At 40.6% G+C, this 16,078-nt stretch overlaps 1 protein-coding gene across 1 annotated transcript; it reads left to right on the top strand.

Annotated features, from left to right (window-relative positions):
* Nucleotides 1-560: 560 nt before the first annotated feature.
* UPK3A (uroplakin 3A) lies at nt 561-7,268 on the top strand. Its single transcript, XM_031048017.2, has 6 exons — nt 561-612; nt 1,449-1,604; nt 4,202-4,478; nt 5,657-5,739; nt 6,204-6,336; nt 7,181-7,268. Exons 1-6 carry the CDS (start codon nt 561-563, stop codon nt 7,266-7,268), a joined length of 789 nt encoding a protein of 262 aa, XP_030903877.2.
* The last annotated feature ends 8,810 nt before the right edge of the window (nt 7,269-16,078 follow it).

The following is a 16,078-nucleotide window of genomic DNA, read 5'->3' as shown; positions in this document are numbered from 1 at the left end:
ATTCAGATTTCCCAGTGATTTGCTCTTCATGAAGTTACCTTGAATCACATTAGGGTTAATCAAAAGCAGGAGGCTTATGTTTTTAAGGATGTAACCCATGAAATATAATTCAGATGGCCCTTTTAGCCTCTGTTAAGGCTCCCAGATTTAGAGCTCTGAACTAGAACCATTCGTGATGAAGGGCTCAGATATTCAGTTCTGAACTTTTCCTCCATGAGAGATGTCAGAAGTTTTTAGACAGAAGAAGGTAAAGAACAAAACCACCTACCAATGATACAGGTGAGGGGAAAAAAACAATGCCTATGAGCTGGAAATCAAAGCTGCAAAGCTGCCTCACCTGAGAGCAGATACCAGCTGGGGGACTGGTGAAACCTGAGCAGGAGGGGCAACAAGCATATAAAGAGGTGCTGAAGGGGCAGGTAACTTCTAACTACAGGGACCTTGAGGAAAGGAGCAGGTGTGGTTGACTTCAGGGAGCAAGTGGATGTGGGAGTTCTTCAGTGGGAGCTACATCAAAACATTGGTTTTCCTTTTGTGGCAAGTTTCTGGAGGGCTGAAGCATGTGCAGCTCTTGGGTTGTATTAGTGTTCTGCCTGGGACAACTGTGTGCAGGTAAAAGGCATCTATCTGCAGTCTCTCCTTCATTTCTGTTGTTCCTCTCTTTGCACTGCTTCCCTTTCTGATTCTCTTATGTTGTTGGGTTTTGGGATTGTTGTTTTTTTTGTTTTGTCTTGGGTGTCAACTCTGCTCTAGGATCTGTGTTGGAAGGGAAGTTTAGGGCTTCAAACATTTATTCTGCTGGAAGGTTGCTGAAGTGGCTCTACTGCAGATAGGCTGGGAAAGACAAGGAGCTGCTGAGTGTTTGTTTTTTAGTTAATCTTTCCTCAGAGGCTGGAGATAGGATTAACTTGTGTGGGGAGGGAAGAAGTTTCTGACACAGACTTTAGTACTACTTGCTCCTTCCAGTGCCTTACCCAGGCAGTTTTCCGTTGTGTAAGACTGTGCTAAATCTCTCATTCTGTATGTTAAAAAAGTCTGGTCTTCAAACCTTGTAAAGACTCATTGCTAAAGGATTTGGGAAATGACTGTATAGCTTCTGATGCTGCCACTGGTGGTGGGGGGGGGGGGCTGTACATCAGACCCTTAAGACGGTGGTTCAAGTTTCCACTATAATGAGGCTTTGCTTCTGTCTTTTGGAGGTGTATGTTTGAGAAGCAGCATTTCTTATCTCCCTAAATCCTTGTCTTCCCCATTTCACATTGAAGCAAAACTCCCAGATCTTGACCTTTCACAGGTCAGGTAAGACCTTTCCTGCCTATCTGCAGTTCACACTCCTTTTTATGCTTGGATGTAGTTAGTGCTTCTAGATTCTCCCTTTTGTGTCAGAGCTTGCAGGGCAAGAGAAGAAAGACTTTTTCATATGTTTTTTGAGTAACTTTCTCTTCTAGGTCAGAGCCTGAAGCCTCAGATTGCAACCTCTCGGCTTGCTACAAACAATCCTACACTTACTACAGTTACTCTAGAAAAACCCTTCTGTATGTTTGACAGCTCACTGCGTCCAAATAAATCTTATGCCATCTACTTATATGCAATGAAGGAATCAGGTGAGTATCCAGTATTATGTCTCTCTTGAAGATAACTACATAATGTGGCCAATGAGTGCAGTTCCCAACAGTTTGATGGAAGTGGATCTGAATTGGGGGGAAAGAGAAAAAAAGGTGTAAGCTGTGTATAAGGTAAGCCTCTGGTCTGAGTTTTCTCTAAAGTGTTATTACAAAATATAATACAAATAACTAGTACTTCAATGGGATTGATTAATGATAGCAAGTGTTAGTACTGTGCTAGTTGACTCTCAATAGAACTATTAACTATGGATGTCTGTCCAAATGTTGCTTATGAAACCAAGTGGTCCACAGTCCAATACCTTATCTTTGTCTGAACACAAATTTCTTGCATAAAAGCTTGAATTGCCCTAAGTAAACCTGCTGAGAGAAACTTGGTAACTTTATTTCATAGGTGAGGTAGCCAGCTCTTGCAATGACTTCATTCTTTTTGTAGACAAAGTAGTCATGGTAGACTTGTGGTCAAAGATGTCTGGTCCACGGGTTCAGTCATGAAATGAATTTCATAACTGCTTCGCAATAAAATGTTGCTGGCAGTGACCAAGAGCTGCCTTGTCTGTTCTCTGCTGTTCTGGCAGACTGCTTTGAACACCAGTTAGAGCTACTCTATAAGCTGATAGAAATAAATTACTTCCTTATATCACACCTTTTCCCCTGTAAGCTGTATGCAGTCTCCTTTGCTGAGAGGCATAAAGAAGAGATCTTGGTGGGGAGAGGGAAAGGGATGGTATTAGAAATTGGCCAGAAGATAGCATGGTCTTAAAAACTTCCACTGCTGACTGTTGCCACTATGCACAAGGTGGAAGGATGTGACTGTGGACAGGTAGAAGCTGTAACCAGAGACACCATCCCATACAGTTAACATGAACAACTTGTGAATGCAGGGCCACCCGAGACATGTCCCACGACTGAAGCGTGCATTAGTCTAAAATAGACTGTAAGTGCATTATAATCATATAAAAGGCTAGTGATGTCTAGTTATACATGCAAATATGTTTTGGGTTGCAAATTACATCAACCACCCCACTTCTGCGGATTCTGTGGCAAAAGCTTCCTACACAGATGAGTGAATCTCAGCAAAAGGGGTTCTATATGGAGAAACCTCTTCTGCTGCTCTTAAGGCAAGCAGATGCAAACTTGTTACTTGGCAGACTGGGAGGAATTTTGTTTGGATTTGTATCTGGTCTGCAGAGAAGCACATTGGCTCAGCCTTGGATGCCTCCTGGAGCAAGGAGAAGGAAGATTAAAGAGAAATTGATTTTCTTAACACCTTATGTTCAGCTTTACTAGTATGGAAATGTGTCAGCTGAGTGTCTAACAAATTTCTGAAGAAATAATATAACTTTGTTCTCTGTTCTTCTTAATGTTACTATCACATTTAATCTACCTAGTAAAATTTAAACAGCAACAAACCCCAGCTTTGCTTATCACCAGTGCCAGGCTAAGAGCTACAGATTTGGACACTGGGTGAGCAGGAAGACCTATCTGTGAGAAGTATAATTCTTTGGGGAAGGCAAGCTTAAAAATGGAGCATGTCTTAATATTTGCTTTCACGCAGATTGGCTCTCATTGAAGAGAAGGGTGTCAGAGCTCAATGAACTTGAGCACTGATCCTTAAGATGTATTTCTAACCTGTGGTAGAAACTTCCCTTTTAACGGGTTTAAATTTGCATTGGGTTATAGCTAAAGCTTCCCCTGACCAAACCATTGCAAAATCTCATCTCCAGGAACACAACAGAATGCTTCCGAGTGGAAGTAGTTCCCAATGTGCTACAACTTTGGGAAAACTGCCATTGTTTTGCTGCAGACAGTACTGAACAGCTGAAGGGGGCTCCCTCCCCTTCGAAAACTTAACCTGCAGTTGCAGAACTTGGGAGCATCTCTTGGGACCTGGCCCTTGGCTTTGCAGCAGGAAAGCTTTGTGAGCTGCAGCTGAGCTTCTGAACTATGCTGTACAGCTTGGGTGCAGGTGCACATTTTGTTTGAAGCTGTGAGGACTTTCACACTTCCTAAGGCATGCTATCTGGAAGCAATGACATGCCTGGCTGGCCGGAAATTTAGATACTGTGTCTGTTTATGCAGCCCCTACACACTGGGCTTCATACTGTGTGGTTCTGGGAGGTCCAGGTGCTGTGTGACCAGAGGTCTAAGGGTTTCTGCTCTGGGAAACAGGACAGTTGTGACTATGTAGGAACTCTGCCCTGGCTATAGTACCAAATCTGAAATGGCAAGACTTTGTGGATGGTTATTTGAGCCAGGTGTGGAATGGGGGAAGAGCAGCCTTTGCCATCCTCTTCCCTGCTCCATCAGATTTTCCTTGGAAAAGAGGAATTTTGGGAGGGTGCCTATTAAAAAGAATTGCTTTGAGATATGCTGTGGATCCTTCCCAGCTTCTGAGAGACAAGTGTGAAGAACTTCAGCAACAAATAAAGAGGAAGAGGTAGAACCCTATACAGCAAATTTTTGGTTTCCCTTTTGAGACTTTTGGGGTAGAAGTGCATGTTTCCAAATAAATACAGGGTGAATAGGAAGGGCTGAACTAGTTCTAACAGCCTTGTTAAAATGCCTCTCTCTTGCAGCAAGTGCAGTAAGCTCCCTCGTAATCAACAGCAGCAAACCAGTTGACAGCACCTTCCAACAAACAAGAGGGGGGCAGCTTGGACCTTACAAGGCTGCCTCGTTCAATGTTCCCAATTGTGCATCACCTCCCAAACTTGCTGATGTAGGAGACATTAACAAAGTTTCTGATGTCCTAAAACAATACCTCTTCAGAGTCGGGGATGATGGGACTTGTTTGTATGACCCAAACTTCCTAGGTATCTGTAACCCACCTCTTGCACCAGACACAACATACAGGTACAATTCTTATTTCTTACTAAGTGAATACTGCTCTTAAAATGTAGCAGGAAGCAATACTGAGTCTATAAATGTATGATGTGAATTACCAGTCCCTAACTGAAATTATCTGCTGTGAAGGTAGTTATATGAAGATGGCTCGGCTTTGGTCTAGCACCCTGCAGGTGATTTGCAGTGGTGCCCTAGCAGTGGTGAGCTCTATCAGGTTAAATTCCTAGATCAGCAGGAAAATCCATGTGTGAACTGCTGGATCTGTATGCGTGCTGGAGTAGATAATCCAGTGACAGCTTCTGATTAGTAATTGCTGGTAGAAAACGATTTTGACTAGAAAATGATGTTGAAATTATTCACCATGTATTTCATGTTGGCTGATCTGGCTCTGCTTGCTTTGTTTTGACGGCTCCCTGGAGAGCCAAAGTTCTCCTTGGTCTCCAGCTCCAGGAAGCCCTAAGTATTCTGAGAGACTTCACACTGAGGCCAGGTGGCTTGCAGGCTGATCTGACCCCTGTTGTCTGATGAAGCTGGCCATCTAGGGAATGTAGGCACCATGACAGCTCTTCCAAGAAACACTTGTTTTGCTGTTGCCAGCTACTTAAAAGACATAGTAAAAATAGTTGTCACATGGAGCCATATCTTCTGTGAAGACCTAATATGCTTCCCAAACAAAACACTATGGGCTCTTAGTTTTGCAAAAACTGTCTTGTCTCTTTGGGACATTTTTGAAATCTCAGACTATTGTGGAATGGAACTTAATTTCTTTGCCAAAACAGCGTTATCCTGTCTCTTAAAGTCTCTCCTCTAACAGGAAAAGTGCCAAAGATCTCTATTGTTGGACAAAATCTTTGACTTCCATACGGAAATCAAAACCACTTGTCCTAAATAATGATGCTGTTCACAACAGGGAATAGCAAGCTGGGAAAAGCTATCATCTGGAAAGCTGTCATTGCCAAGGCCCACAGGAATGAAGTGCAAACTGTGCATGACATGGCACAGAATGCTCTTCCATGAGTAATTCTATCTGTTCTTTATAAGATTACTGGAAATATTCTGTTATCTTTGATGGTCTCCATCTAATGCTCTGACAAATCCTGAAGTCTCACCAGCTAATCCTGTAGCTTAAAAATGCTAGTCAGGAAGATCAAATTTCAAATACCTAATTTAACTCTTTCTCCTCACAGGTTTAAATACTTGTTGCTAGATACCACAGAAGGTATTGTGAAAGACCAGACTCTCTGGTCTGACCCAATCCAAACCAGACGAGGTAAGTCTTTGCCTTTGCTCAGCTCTTCTGAATAGCTGTGCTGCCTTAGGACACTGCTGCTCTATAAGAAACACCTAGCCTTTCCTACAGTTTGAACAGATATTCAGTATTGGAGTTAGCAGATTTAAATGTGGAACATTTTTCTACTTTTGTGTACTTCAAACGAATTCCCTTAGTAAATATAAAGTTTGTACATGTGGTCTCAGATTTGATGTGTGTTGTGGTATCTGGTGCTGTTGACATTTCTCAGTAATACAGATACTTGTCATACTGGCTAACCTGCTGAGAAAAGCTTATAAACCCGAAATGCTGACTCTGAGTCTTAAACCTGCTTCCCATAAATCATCTAAGACTTCAGGTATAGACATAATCAGACTTTCCTGAACCACCGATTTTCTCGCATTTTGTAGTGGTGTTCATGGTCAAAAATAGGTCATAGGAACATTATTTCCATGCTGTTCCAGTTAAACTTCCCTCGAAAATTGATACCTGGCCTGGTCGAAGGAGTGGAGACATGATTGTTATTACATCGATCCTAAGTGTTCTCATGTTCCTTCTGCTTGCGGGCTTTCTTGCTTCTGTGTCCTCTGTTGTCATGTAAGTACTATTACTCTTTACAACTTCCAGTAAGAATACCTAAACTCTGTCATCAGCCTTATTTCCTAAGTCTCCAAGCTACTGTTGCTGGTCTTGTTTGAGATGAGACCAGATGGTGTCCTCCAAATTTTGAAGTTGGTAACAGGAAAAGGCTACTTTATCAAAATCTTCCTCAAGATCAGTAGATCTTGTCATTGTTATACAGCCTTAAGCTTACTACCTGCCAGACTTTACTGTTGGTTTTCTGTTATTTCTTTCCCTGGTAGTTCTCACTAGAATTACACATACTTTAAGCCTGTACATTCTTTCTTAAATATTGCAGCTTTCCATCCAGTCAGGAGTTTGGAAACTGTCTTAAGGAGTGCAGGTGTTTGCAAAGATTACATAATGTCTTAATTAATGCCTTGATTTTTTAATTGATTTGCCTCATCTCCAGGAGAAGTAAGTTACCCCTTTCATTTAATAAGCAAGTCTATGCTGGAGCTGTCTAACTCAGCTGATCTATGCATGTTCTGTAGTCTTAAATGCTGAAGTTGATTTTTTTGAGAGAATTAAGTAAATTTTAGAAATGGTGAATGTTAGGGCTGCTAACACCCACTTATTTCGTCTGCTTGGAAGTGATGAGTGTTCTGTATTCAGTCAGCACTGCCAGGCTCTCCTGGATTAAAGGTGTGGAAAGCAAAAACTGCACTGAAAATGACTAAAACAAACAAAAAATCTATGGGCCTCTCTGATCCTAAATTATTTCAATAGCAATCAGTCTTTGAAAAGTGCTGTGATAGTAGGCTCTGGGCTCTGCTCAGTCTCTACTGACACTTAATAAAGATTTTCACTTGCCCACCAGGAGAACAGAAGATTCTTCTGCAGAGACAAGGAGAATGTCTCAGACTATCCAACAAAGTGAACCAAAACCACAGTTAAGCTCCGAGTGAACAACCTGATTCAAGGCAAAGGTGGAATTGCCACTGAATTGCTACAGGTGCTAGACCTATGGGACTGTCTCTTCTACGCAGCACTGGTTCAAAACAAGCTACAGAACACAACCAGACAATGGAAGATAAATGGCATAGATGAAATAAGAACAATTTTTTTAAGTCTTTCAGTACCTGATAGTTTGTCTTGTCCTAACAAGATTTGATTTAGCTGATTCCTGTGTAAAGTACATATCAAATGCCTAGACTGAGAAAAGACTCTTCATGAGGTCCTTCAACTTCAGTAATGTGATTGGAAGCTGTCTAGTACATATGTCTTATCTGGAGTAAGCACTACTGCAGACCTCTCATCTGCTTCTCACAATGAGAGATGTTGCCATTTGTATTTCAACCTTTTGCTATAGTAACTGATTAGGAATGTAAAACCCGGGCAGCTTCAGAAAAAAATTGTCTTAGAAGAAAACTAGGGATTAAGGGTTAGTCAGTGGGGAGCTACAACTACATCCTCAGGATTTTAGTGACTATCTGTGTCATGAGAATTTCCTTTTTTCCTCTCCTTCCCTAAAAGAAAACAAGCAAATTCCAATTGCCCTGTATGTAACTGAGAACTCTAACTCCTTGTTCTGACCCAGTGTAAAATCAGGCTATCTAACAGTAGGAAAAAGCCATGTAAGTATACTTTCAGCTGTAGACAGTATATACATTATATTGGATGCCATAATTCTATAACTGAAGTTTTTCCATTTTGTTCAAAGGAGTTGCTTGAGTCTGTGTGTCAGTATGTACAGCTATCATTTAAAATACAACACTAGAATAATCCAGTCTGCTTTTTTGACAGTATGTATTAAGACACGCATATCAAGCAGTTTGTCTCTCTTAAAAGATAGCTGAATTTAGTTTAATCCTGCTAACGGGCCTGGTTGAATAGCTTATATTTCTTCTTGTGCTTCTTATGTCTTTCATTTAAAAGATCTTAACTTTATTTCTTTATAGAAAATATAGGGACTGTGGTGATAGACAAGGGGTAATGGGTTTAAAGAGGGGAAGTTCAGGTTAGATATAAGGAAGAAGCTCTTTACTGTGAGGGTAGTGAGGCACTGGAACAGATTGCCCAAAGAAGTGGTAAATGCTCCATCCTTGGCAGTGTTCAAGGCCAGGCTGGACAGAGCCTTGGGCAACATGGTCTAGGGTGAAGTGTCCCTACCCATGGCAGGGGTGTTGGAACTAGACGATCTTAAGGTGCTTTCCAACCCAAGCCATTCTATGATAGATTTGACTATATCAAAATGGCACATTTATTTTGTAAACAGTCAGATCCCTGGCTACATCCACACTCGTAAATGAAATACATCACGGCCCTTTCTTTTGGCCTTGAGAACAAGTGACATAGCATGGCTTACCTCCATGTGGCTGAACATTTTCCTCTTGAAGCAGAGGGGCCTTGTCCATACTGCTGTTGGGAATTTAATCTCTTAAATGTTCTATGACAATTATGACTTGAAATATTTTGCCTGAGTCTACTTAAACTTTTCACATAACTGATTTGTTTTCACCTGGTCAAGTTTTTACTGCTTGTAGATCTGATCTCAGTGATGAGAATTTATGTTGATCTTTTAACAGCTGCACTTACATCTAAATAGTTTCTGCTATGCTCTCGGGGAGGAAACATTAAGTCTTTTTTACAAAAGAAAGCAATGTTGAAAATTGATACAGTGATGTTTGAGTGAATAAAGCAGTAATATAGCAAGCCTCTCCAAAATTCTGTAACAACTTGCACATAAGGTATTGCTTGGTCAAGAAGCTGGCCAGCCCTCAGTTTCAACTGACCATTCTCAATCCAACTCATCAATGGCCCACTGAATTAAATGGGCCCTCACATGTTTAAGCACAACCAGACTATTACTTTGGAGTTCTTCCAAAGCCTACTAAATTCGTATAGAAAACATTCTCTATATATGCAGTGTACTTAAAATCACCCTTTCTGGCTTTTACCTTTCAGAAAATGAACTTTTCCAACAGTTAGGAATTAGCTAAAGACAGTGATTTGTGAGTACCTTCATAAAAGTGACAGTGATTTGTCAAAATGTGTGACAACCCACAATAAGAAATAAAAATTAATTATGATAATAGAAGTTTAGCTGTAGTTCTCTGATAATCCATAGTGAGGAAAAGGGTGCTCTTCCAGCCTGTGCTGGGTAAAATTACTCTGTAGTACTCAATAGAATGCGATGACTGATTTAAAAGCAATAAATCCAATGCAAATTAAACTTACACTTCTGTTGAAATAAAAAAGCCCCAAATAACCCACAAGCTATATATCTAAAATATAGTAACAGTGAGTGTTGTCTCATATTTGCTGGTGCTATTATTTACAGTTTACTATTTCACTACTCAGTTTCTCACTAAGCATTCACATTTTTAGCTGAAAAATGCACAATAACCTACTTTTTATGGTCTTGATAAATTATGAATCTGGGCTTTCAACAAAGGTGAATTCCTTTTCCTTCCTCTCCCACTCTTCCCTGCCTACTGTGGCCATTACTTTGAATGTCAAGTAATAATGAATGGTGTTTGTAAACTAAAGATACCTCTGAATTAAAATTCCAGTAACGCTGAATCTTGGATGAAAGGAGGACTATTCTTTAACAAAAAAAAGAAAAGAGACACAACTTATTTGCTTATAAAGGTGAATTATGGAAGAAGTCAGAACCACATAATAAAACATAAGATTTTTTAATACTTTTTATGTGCTTTCCAAATTCATATAGAACTGCTCAATAGTTGCAAGATGCACCTACATTAGTGGGCTATCTTTTTTTATTTAAAAAAAAATCCTCTGAAACTATTTACAAGCAAAAGCCCTTATGTGGACTTTACTGCAGATTGACGCTATGGGTGACCCCAGTTAGTACCCTAGGAAGCATATTTATTATGCATGAGAGAGTCAGAGTATTTAGTAAAATACTGATTGAAAAGCAACTCTGACAAGCACTGTATCCCAGTTAGTAGCATCTGCTGTAGCAGAAAGCTTGGTGAAGGCACAGATGAAGCAGAAACTGGCTGTCATTGCAAATGTTAGATGCAAATACATTCTTAAAACATAGTATAGTCATCACCTGAACTCTCCTACAGTTCAGTCAAACCACAGGTGACTGGTCAGTGTCAGCCACCTGGGACAAGTCTTGATACTGCTACCTTCTACCTAATGAAGAAACCCTGAACATTAACCCTGGAGTACCCTGATGACTTATTTCCTTGGTGATGAGGGCAGAGAGACCCATCCCAAGAGAAGAAGGTACAACTGGCACTCATAGTGCCCATCTAGACTCAGAGGAGTAGTGGTAGCTATGGAAGGCAAAGGTTAACTTGCACATCACATGAAAACCATGGTCCACTTAGGTGCATAAGTGTGCATTTTAGAGTCTGGAGAGAGGAAGGTGCATTCTCTGTTTCTGAGACTTACCCAGCATTCAGGTGTGGGAGATCCCAGTGCAGCGATCTGGACATGACAGACCCATAAGAGACCATGGTGCCCTCACTGACAGATGGAGCCAGCATGTTGCCTGCTGGGGCTCTGTTTTGTGGGCTGGGATGCTTGGACCCCTGCCCTGGGTGGTGTGACTGCTGCCACAAAGCAGAGGTTTTGCAGTGCTGGTGAGGAGTATAGCAAGGCACGAGCACCTCAGCAGTTCTCATTCTGCTTAAAACCTAGGCCCAAACTCTGCTGTCCAATGGCTTAGTCACTTAAAAACTGCCATAGTTAGAATATGTGACCTTGGTAAAAAAACTACAAAGCTGATTCAAAGAGAAGGTTTTCTCCCACAGATGGCAAACAGAAATAGGGCATAGCAAAAGAAAAATAACTGAAAATAAGCCAACAAATTATTCTGGATAAGGAATATATATGCAATGTTTGACAACCGGAAAAAGGGAAATATAACCCCCATTTTCAAGAAGGGGAAAATGGATGACCTGGGAAATTACAGACCGGTCAGTCTCACCTCTGTGCCTGGCAAAATCTGGGAGCAGATTCTCTTGGAAGGCATGCTAGGGCACATGAAAAACAACAAGGTGCTTGGTGACAGCCAGCATGGCTTCACTAGGGGGAAATCCTGCCTGACCATATATATACACTAGGAATCAAGTGTGTTTTGCAACACAGAAATAAACTATTCATAAATGCATAGTTGTACAGTAACAAATAAATATAGTATAGTATAGAGTACATAAGCTATGCAGTAGAGTTGCCACACATATAAACTATAACACAAAGTACATCCTCCACAAAAGTACTATTACAACATGATAAGTTTTACTTTTCTCTGAAGACCATCTGACAGGTGCCTCAGCTGCAGGGTATCATGACAAGCAATGCTTAAACTGTCCTAGAAGTCAGAATGCACTTTGCACAGAGTTCATCTCTAAAAGGACTTGTTTCTGCTTGAGTACACAGTTACACTTCCAAGGAACTATGAAGTGACACAAGGCATCAAGAGTTGACCTACTTGTGTGTATACTGTTCTTCTTATTTGCACTGTGCAACATTTAAGAGATCCTCTCTTGCAAAAAACCAAGAGCTCATCGTGCTATCTGTTCTGCAAACAGACTGCAAACCTTGCTCAGACTAGGATAGACCAGTGTTGCTTTGTTTGCTACCACAGAATCTGTTCCACACAACAGAAAAAACTTGAGATCCCATACATGGAGAAGACTGATTTTTGCAAACTGCTGTGCTTTTATACACCATGTTATTAGCACGGAATAAAAAATCATAAAAGGAACCTAGGATTCCACTTATATAATTCAAGATGCTTCATCCCAGGATGAAGAAGACATGTACTTGAAGGTAAACATTTATATCATACATTTTATTACTTCAAGACCATATATTCCCTTTTTTCATTCCTCCATTACGTTTGAAGCCTGAGGTATTGCACATACTTGGCATGTTCCCAATGTTATGCACCATTTTCTAAGAAATGGAATATTAACATCAGTATTTCCACCTACACTGAGCACTGAATCATCTGTAACAGAACCTCTGTATATTGTTTCAGTTACAATGCCCCCTGGGCACTCATCCCACAAGTCCTGCACTTCTGCGCAGGGAAGCACTGGGTTCTAGGAGGATTTTAAAGCCATTTCTGAGCTGTAGGAAAACAGCCCAGTAAAACCCATAAATGCATTTAGTCAACTAGATAAAACTCCAAGAGACATTTATGGTTTTTTTTTACTGTTAGTGTTCTAGTTTGACTTGGTAAGTTATGTCTTGCATCAGCTTCATGCATTACCTATATGTATTTTCAGTACATATTACGTATATTATTGATCATCTGAAAACAGGAGTCAGGTAAAATATTTCACTGTTTCTTCCTGACTGAAGTTTCTTCACAAGTAATTTGGAATTTCTACCATGTCTCTATCTGGTGTGCTATCTTTTTTATAATAACACTAACACACATACTTGAGTTTTCCCACCATTTTCTATTAAAGAAACCTGGTTTTAGCTATGTTATGATCTTCCCAACATCCAACTGTTCTGGCAGGCTTTTTGAAGCAGACTAAAAAATTCTCAATGAAATAGACTTAAATACATGTTCCAAGATCAAGGCTAATGAAAACAGTTTGCTTTGTCCTATTTGTTTCTTCCTTCAGTGCCCATGGCACAGGAGCTTGAAATTTCATGTTAGTCAGAAAGTGAAGTGAAAGGACATAGCATATATGCAGAGCACAAATTACCTCAGGTTATTCTCCTCACAAAAGCAAATCATAACAAGCTAAACCATATTTTAATGTATTTCTAAGCAAGCCCCCAGTAAGACCCAGCAATCTCCTATCCCATCATCCAACTCTGCTCTCACCTTTCAAGTGCCCCCTCTCCAAAATGGGGATAGAAGAGGGAGCTGGAGACACCAGAAGGGCACTATGGCTGCCAGATATAGCGCTGGGCACAATAAATCCAGCAGCCCAGGGACTGAAGGTGAGATGACTCCTCTGTGTGCTTCATGCCAGGCTGCTGCATGACCAGCTTCCACTTGATGGTTTTGGGAAGCTGTTTTTCTGGTGTTTGGATAAAATACCAAAACACTTCTCTTCAAGAAGTGGGAATGAAGCAGAGCTCAGGGGCTGCAGGGGAGGCTGGTGGAGTAACAGGGACCCCAGTTCTCTCTCCCAAGATGGCGGCGCTGTGGCTGCGCAGGGAGAAGATGGCTCCTGCCATCAGGTTGGGGTGTGGGTGCTGGTTTTCAGGCAGACCAGTAGAAGCAGCAAAGGGACTAATCTCGTAAGAGAAAGGCACCAAGAGCAGTTACCAGCTGTGATGGGCAGCCAAGCTCCAGACCCACAGATCCTGCAGTGCCCAGTTCAGCTCCAGAGCCCCTGGCAATGTCCCTGAAGGACTGGCTGTTGTGGTGGGCAGCTCATGACCATTAGGCCTACACCTGCCTGTGGCCTCCAGCTGGGTACCAGCAGCCACCATGGCTAAACACATACCAAGAACAGCTGAACCCTGCTGAGGTGAGTGGTCCCTGCCAATACCTGGGCTAGGAGCTTAACTCCACCTTTATTTTTCAGCTTGACCATCTAAAGAAACAGGCCAGCTCCTCCTACAGCTCTTGCAGCTGCGGGCACCTCCAGCCAGATTTGGGTGAAGCCTGGTAATCTCGAAGCTCATTACAATTCCATTTAATTAGCAGCCATGTCTGCAGCTGGGTTGAGGGAAGTGTCCTGATAGAGGGAAATGGTGTTTTGCCAGAGGCAGAAGCTGTTGCCTGTCCCTTAGCAGCAGAAGCAGCGTGATTCTAGCTTTAAACCAGTGGCTGTAACTAGCCATTGGAAAGACATGTGTTAATTCTGCTGATTAAAAAGCAGTTTACTGCAATTTATTTTCATTTGGTTCCCCAAAAGGATGGAGGAAAGAAGTAAGTATTCTTATAAAGAGGTGTCATAATGCAAGTCCATGGTGAAGCAAATCGGCGATGTACAGGCAATATTTACCTTTATATTTTGTGGCTTCTTAGTGTCTGAGATTAAACCTTATGGTATTGTTCTTTTAATCCCTATGCAAGTTATTTATTTAAATCTGTTTGTATACAAACCTTGCAGTAGGTTTCTTCAAGTAAGTCTGTAATTCTCTTCAGCCTCTAGTTAAATCATTTGCTCTGCTCACTTTCAGTCACTTGAAGGAAATTATCCCTTTTGTATTAACAATGAGGCTATTTACATAACGCTTTCATTGCAAAGCATTTATATTGGAAAGTGAGTGCTATGCCCATCAGTGCAGCTCAGCTTTCTACTACACCTAAAATATAGAACTGGACTTGTAAACCTACTGACTATGCTCCTGTATAAAGTCATGGAATGGTTTAAGCACACAGACAGGAGCTATCTAATTAAAACTACTGCAGGAAACTAAACAGAACTAAACTATTAAAAAAGGGATTTGACTGAGTCACAAGTATTAGTATTTGTGTTAGTTAAATTTCTGTGTTACCAGGAGAACAGCACCATTCTTTTATATTTCCTTTAATTTTATTTTAGTATGGGCAAAAGGAAGTTCTTACTGACTTACCTATTCTCCGTATACTAATTGTTGGTTTTGAACCTGTTGCCCAAATACCAATTTCTGTAGCATAATAGGAATACAGCCCACAGCATGATGGCTGCAGACTGAATTTGACCTTTTGTGAATAACAGCCTTGCATTGCTACAACATATTCTGATGCCTTTCTGGGAAATAGTTCTGGGATGCCTCTTTGTAAATATCCTTTATGAATGTTAACCAGACAGATATTTGTGGAGTGTGTACCCTTATACTATCTGGTCTAGTGATAATACAGATTTTCTTTTTTGATTGTACAGGTGTTCTGTTGTGGAGAAAGAATCAAAAGCCTGTGGGGTTTGTTTAGTTTGCTGAAGTTGAAGAGTGAAGTAGAGATGACAATGGCTTTTTGTACTAAAACTCTTGAAAAGCTTTAATTACAATGCTGGTTCAGTTCAAGACACCAAATCTTATCTTAGCCTTTTATATAGGAGTGTCACTGCACAGGATTTCTAGCTCTGGCATCTCCTGGTGTGGAGCATTTGCTCTAGGTAGCAGATGAGGAGATACCGAGTGAAAATGAACAATGAGCCTGAATGAGACTGAAATCTTGGGACATTCCTGTTACTAAAACCTTTTAACTATCTTATCTTTCCACAAAAAAAAAGGGACTAACACCTAGGTGAAACTACCTGTAGGCATCTGCATTTTCTCACAAGGAAATTTTTCAGCCTGGAACACTCTGAGAGGTAATTTGGGTTTGAATTTTTTCTTTTTTCTTTTTTTTATATCCCTATTACCAAAGAGTCCCAGGAAGGGATGTAGCAGGAGAAGGCAGCTATTTATTAGAAAGCTGACTCATAGAAAGTTACCCATAAACTAACTAGCAATTGCTATAATTAAGATTGCATTAGCAGAATAAAGCCAGTTCAACTTGTCTTTTCATAAGAATGAGGAATTCCAGAGAGAGCCATATTGCAAAGTGAGTCAGTACTGGAGCTGATAACTTGCACAATAAATCAAGTAAAACTGGAGATTCTGGAAACTTTTATGCCTCATCTAGTTAAAGAAACTTCAACGCACATAACAAAATAACATTGAAAATTTCTTACAGAAATTTCTTATTGTAGTATATTCTAGTAAAATATTAAAACTCAAAAGTAACCATATAGCTTTTGTTTTTTCTTCTGTAAATGCAGGACCTTCATAATATAACTTTTGAAGCATTTATGGGTTACATAGTATGTAAACAGTTAAAGATGAGGCCTGA

Source organism: Melopsittacus undulatus, chromosome 5, assembly GCF_012275295.1.
Source record: "Melopsittacus undulatus isolate bMelUnd1 chromosome 5, bMelUnd1.mat.Z, whole genome shotgun sequence".
In the NCBI taxonomy this organism is placed as follows: domain Eukaryota; kingdom Metazoa; phylum Chordata; class Aves; order Psittaciformes; family Psittaculidae; genus Melopsittacus; species Melopsittacus undulatus.
The sequence above is the reverse complement of the archived record's forward strand: the minus strand, read 5'-3'. Positions and strand labels throughout refer to the sequence as shown.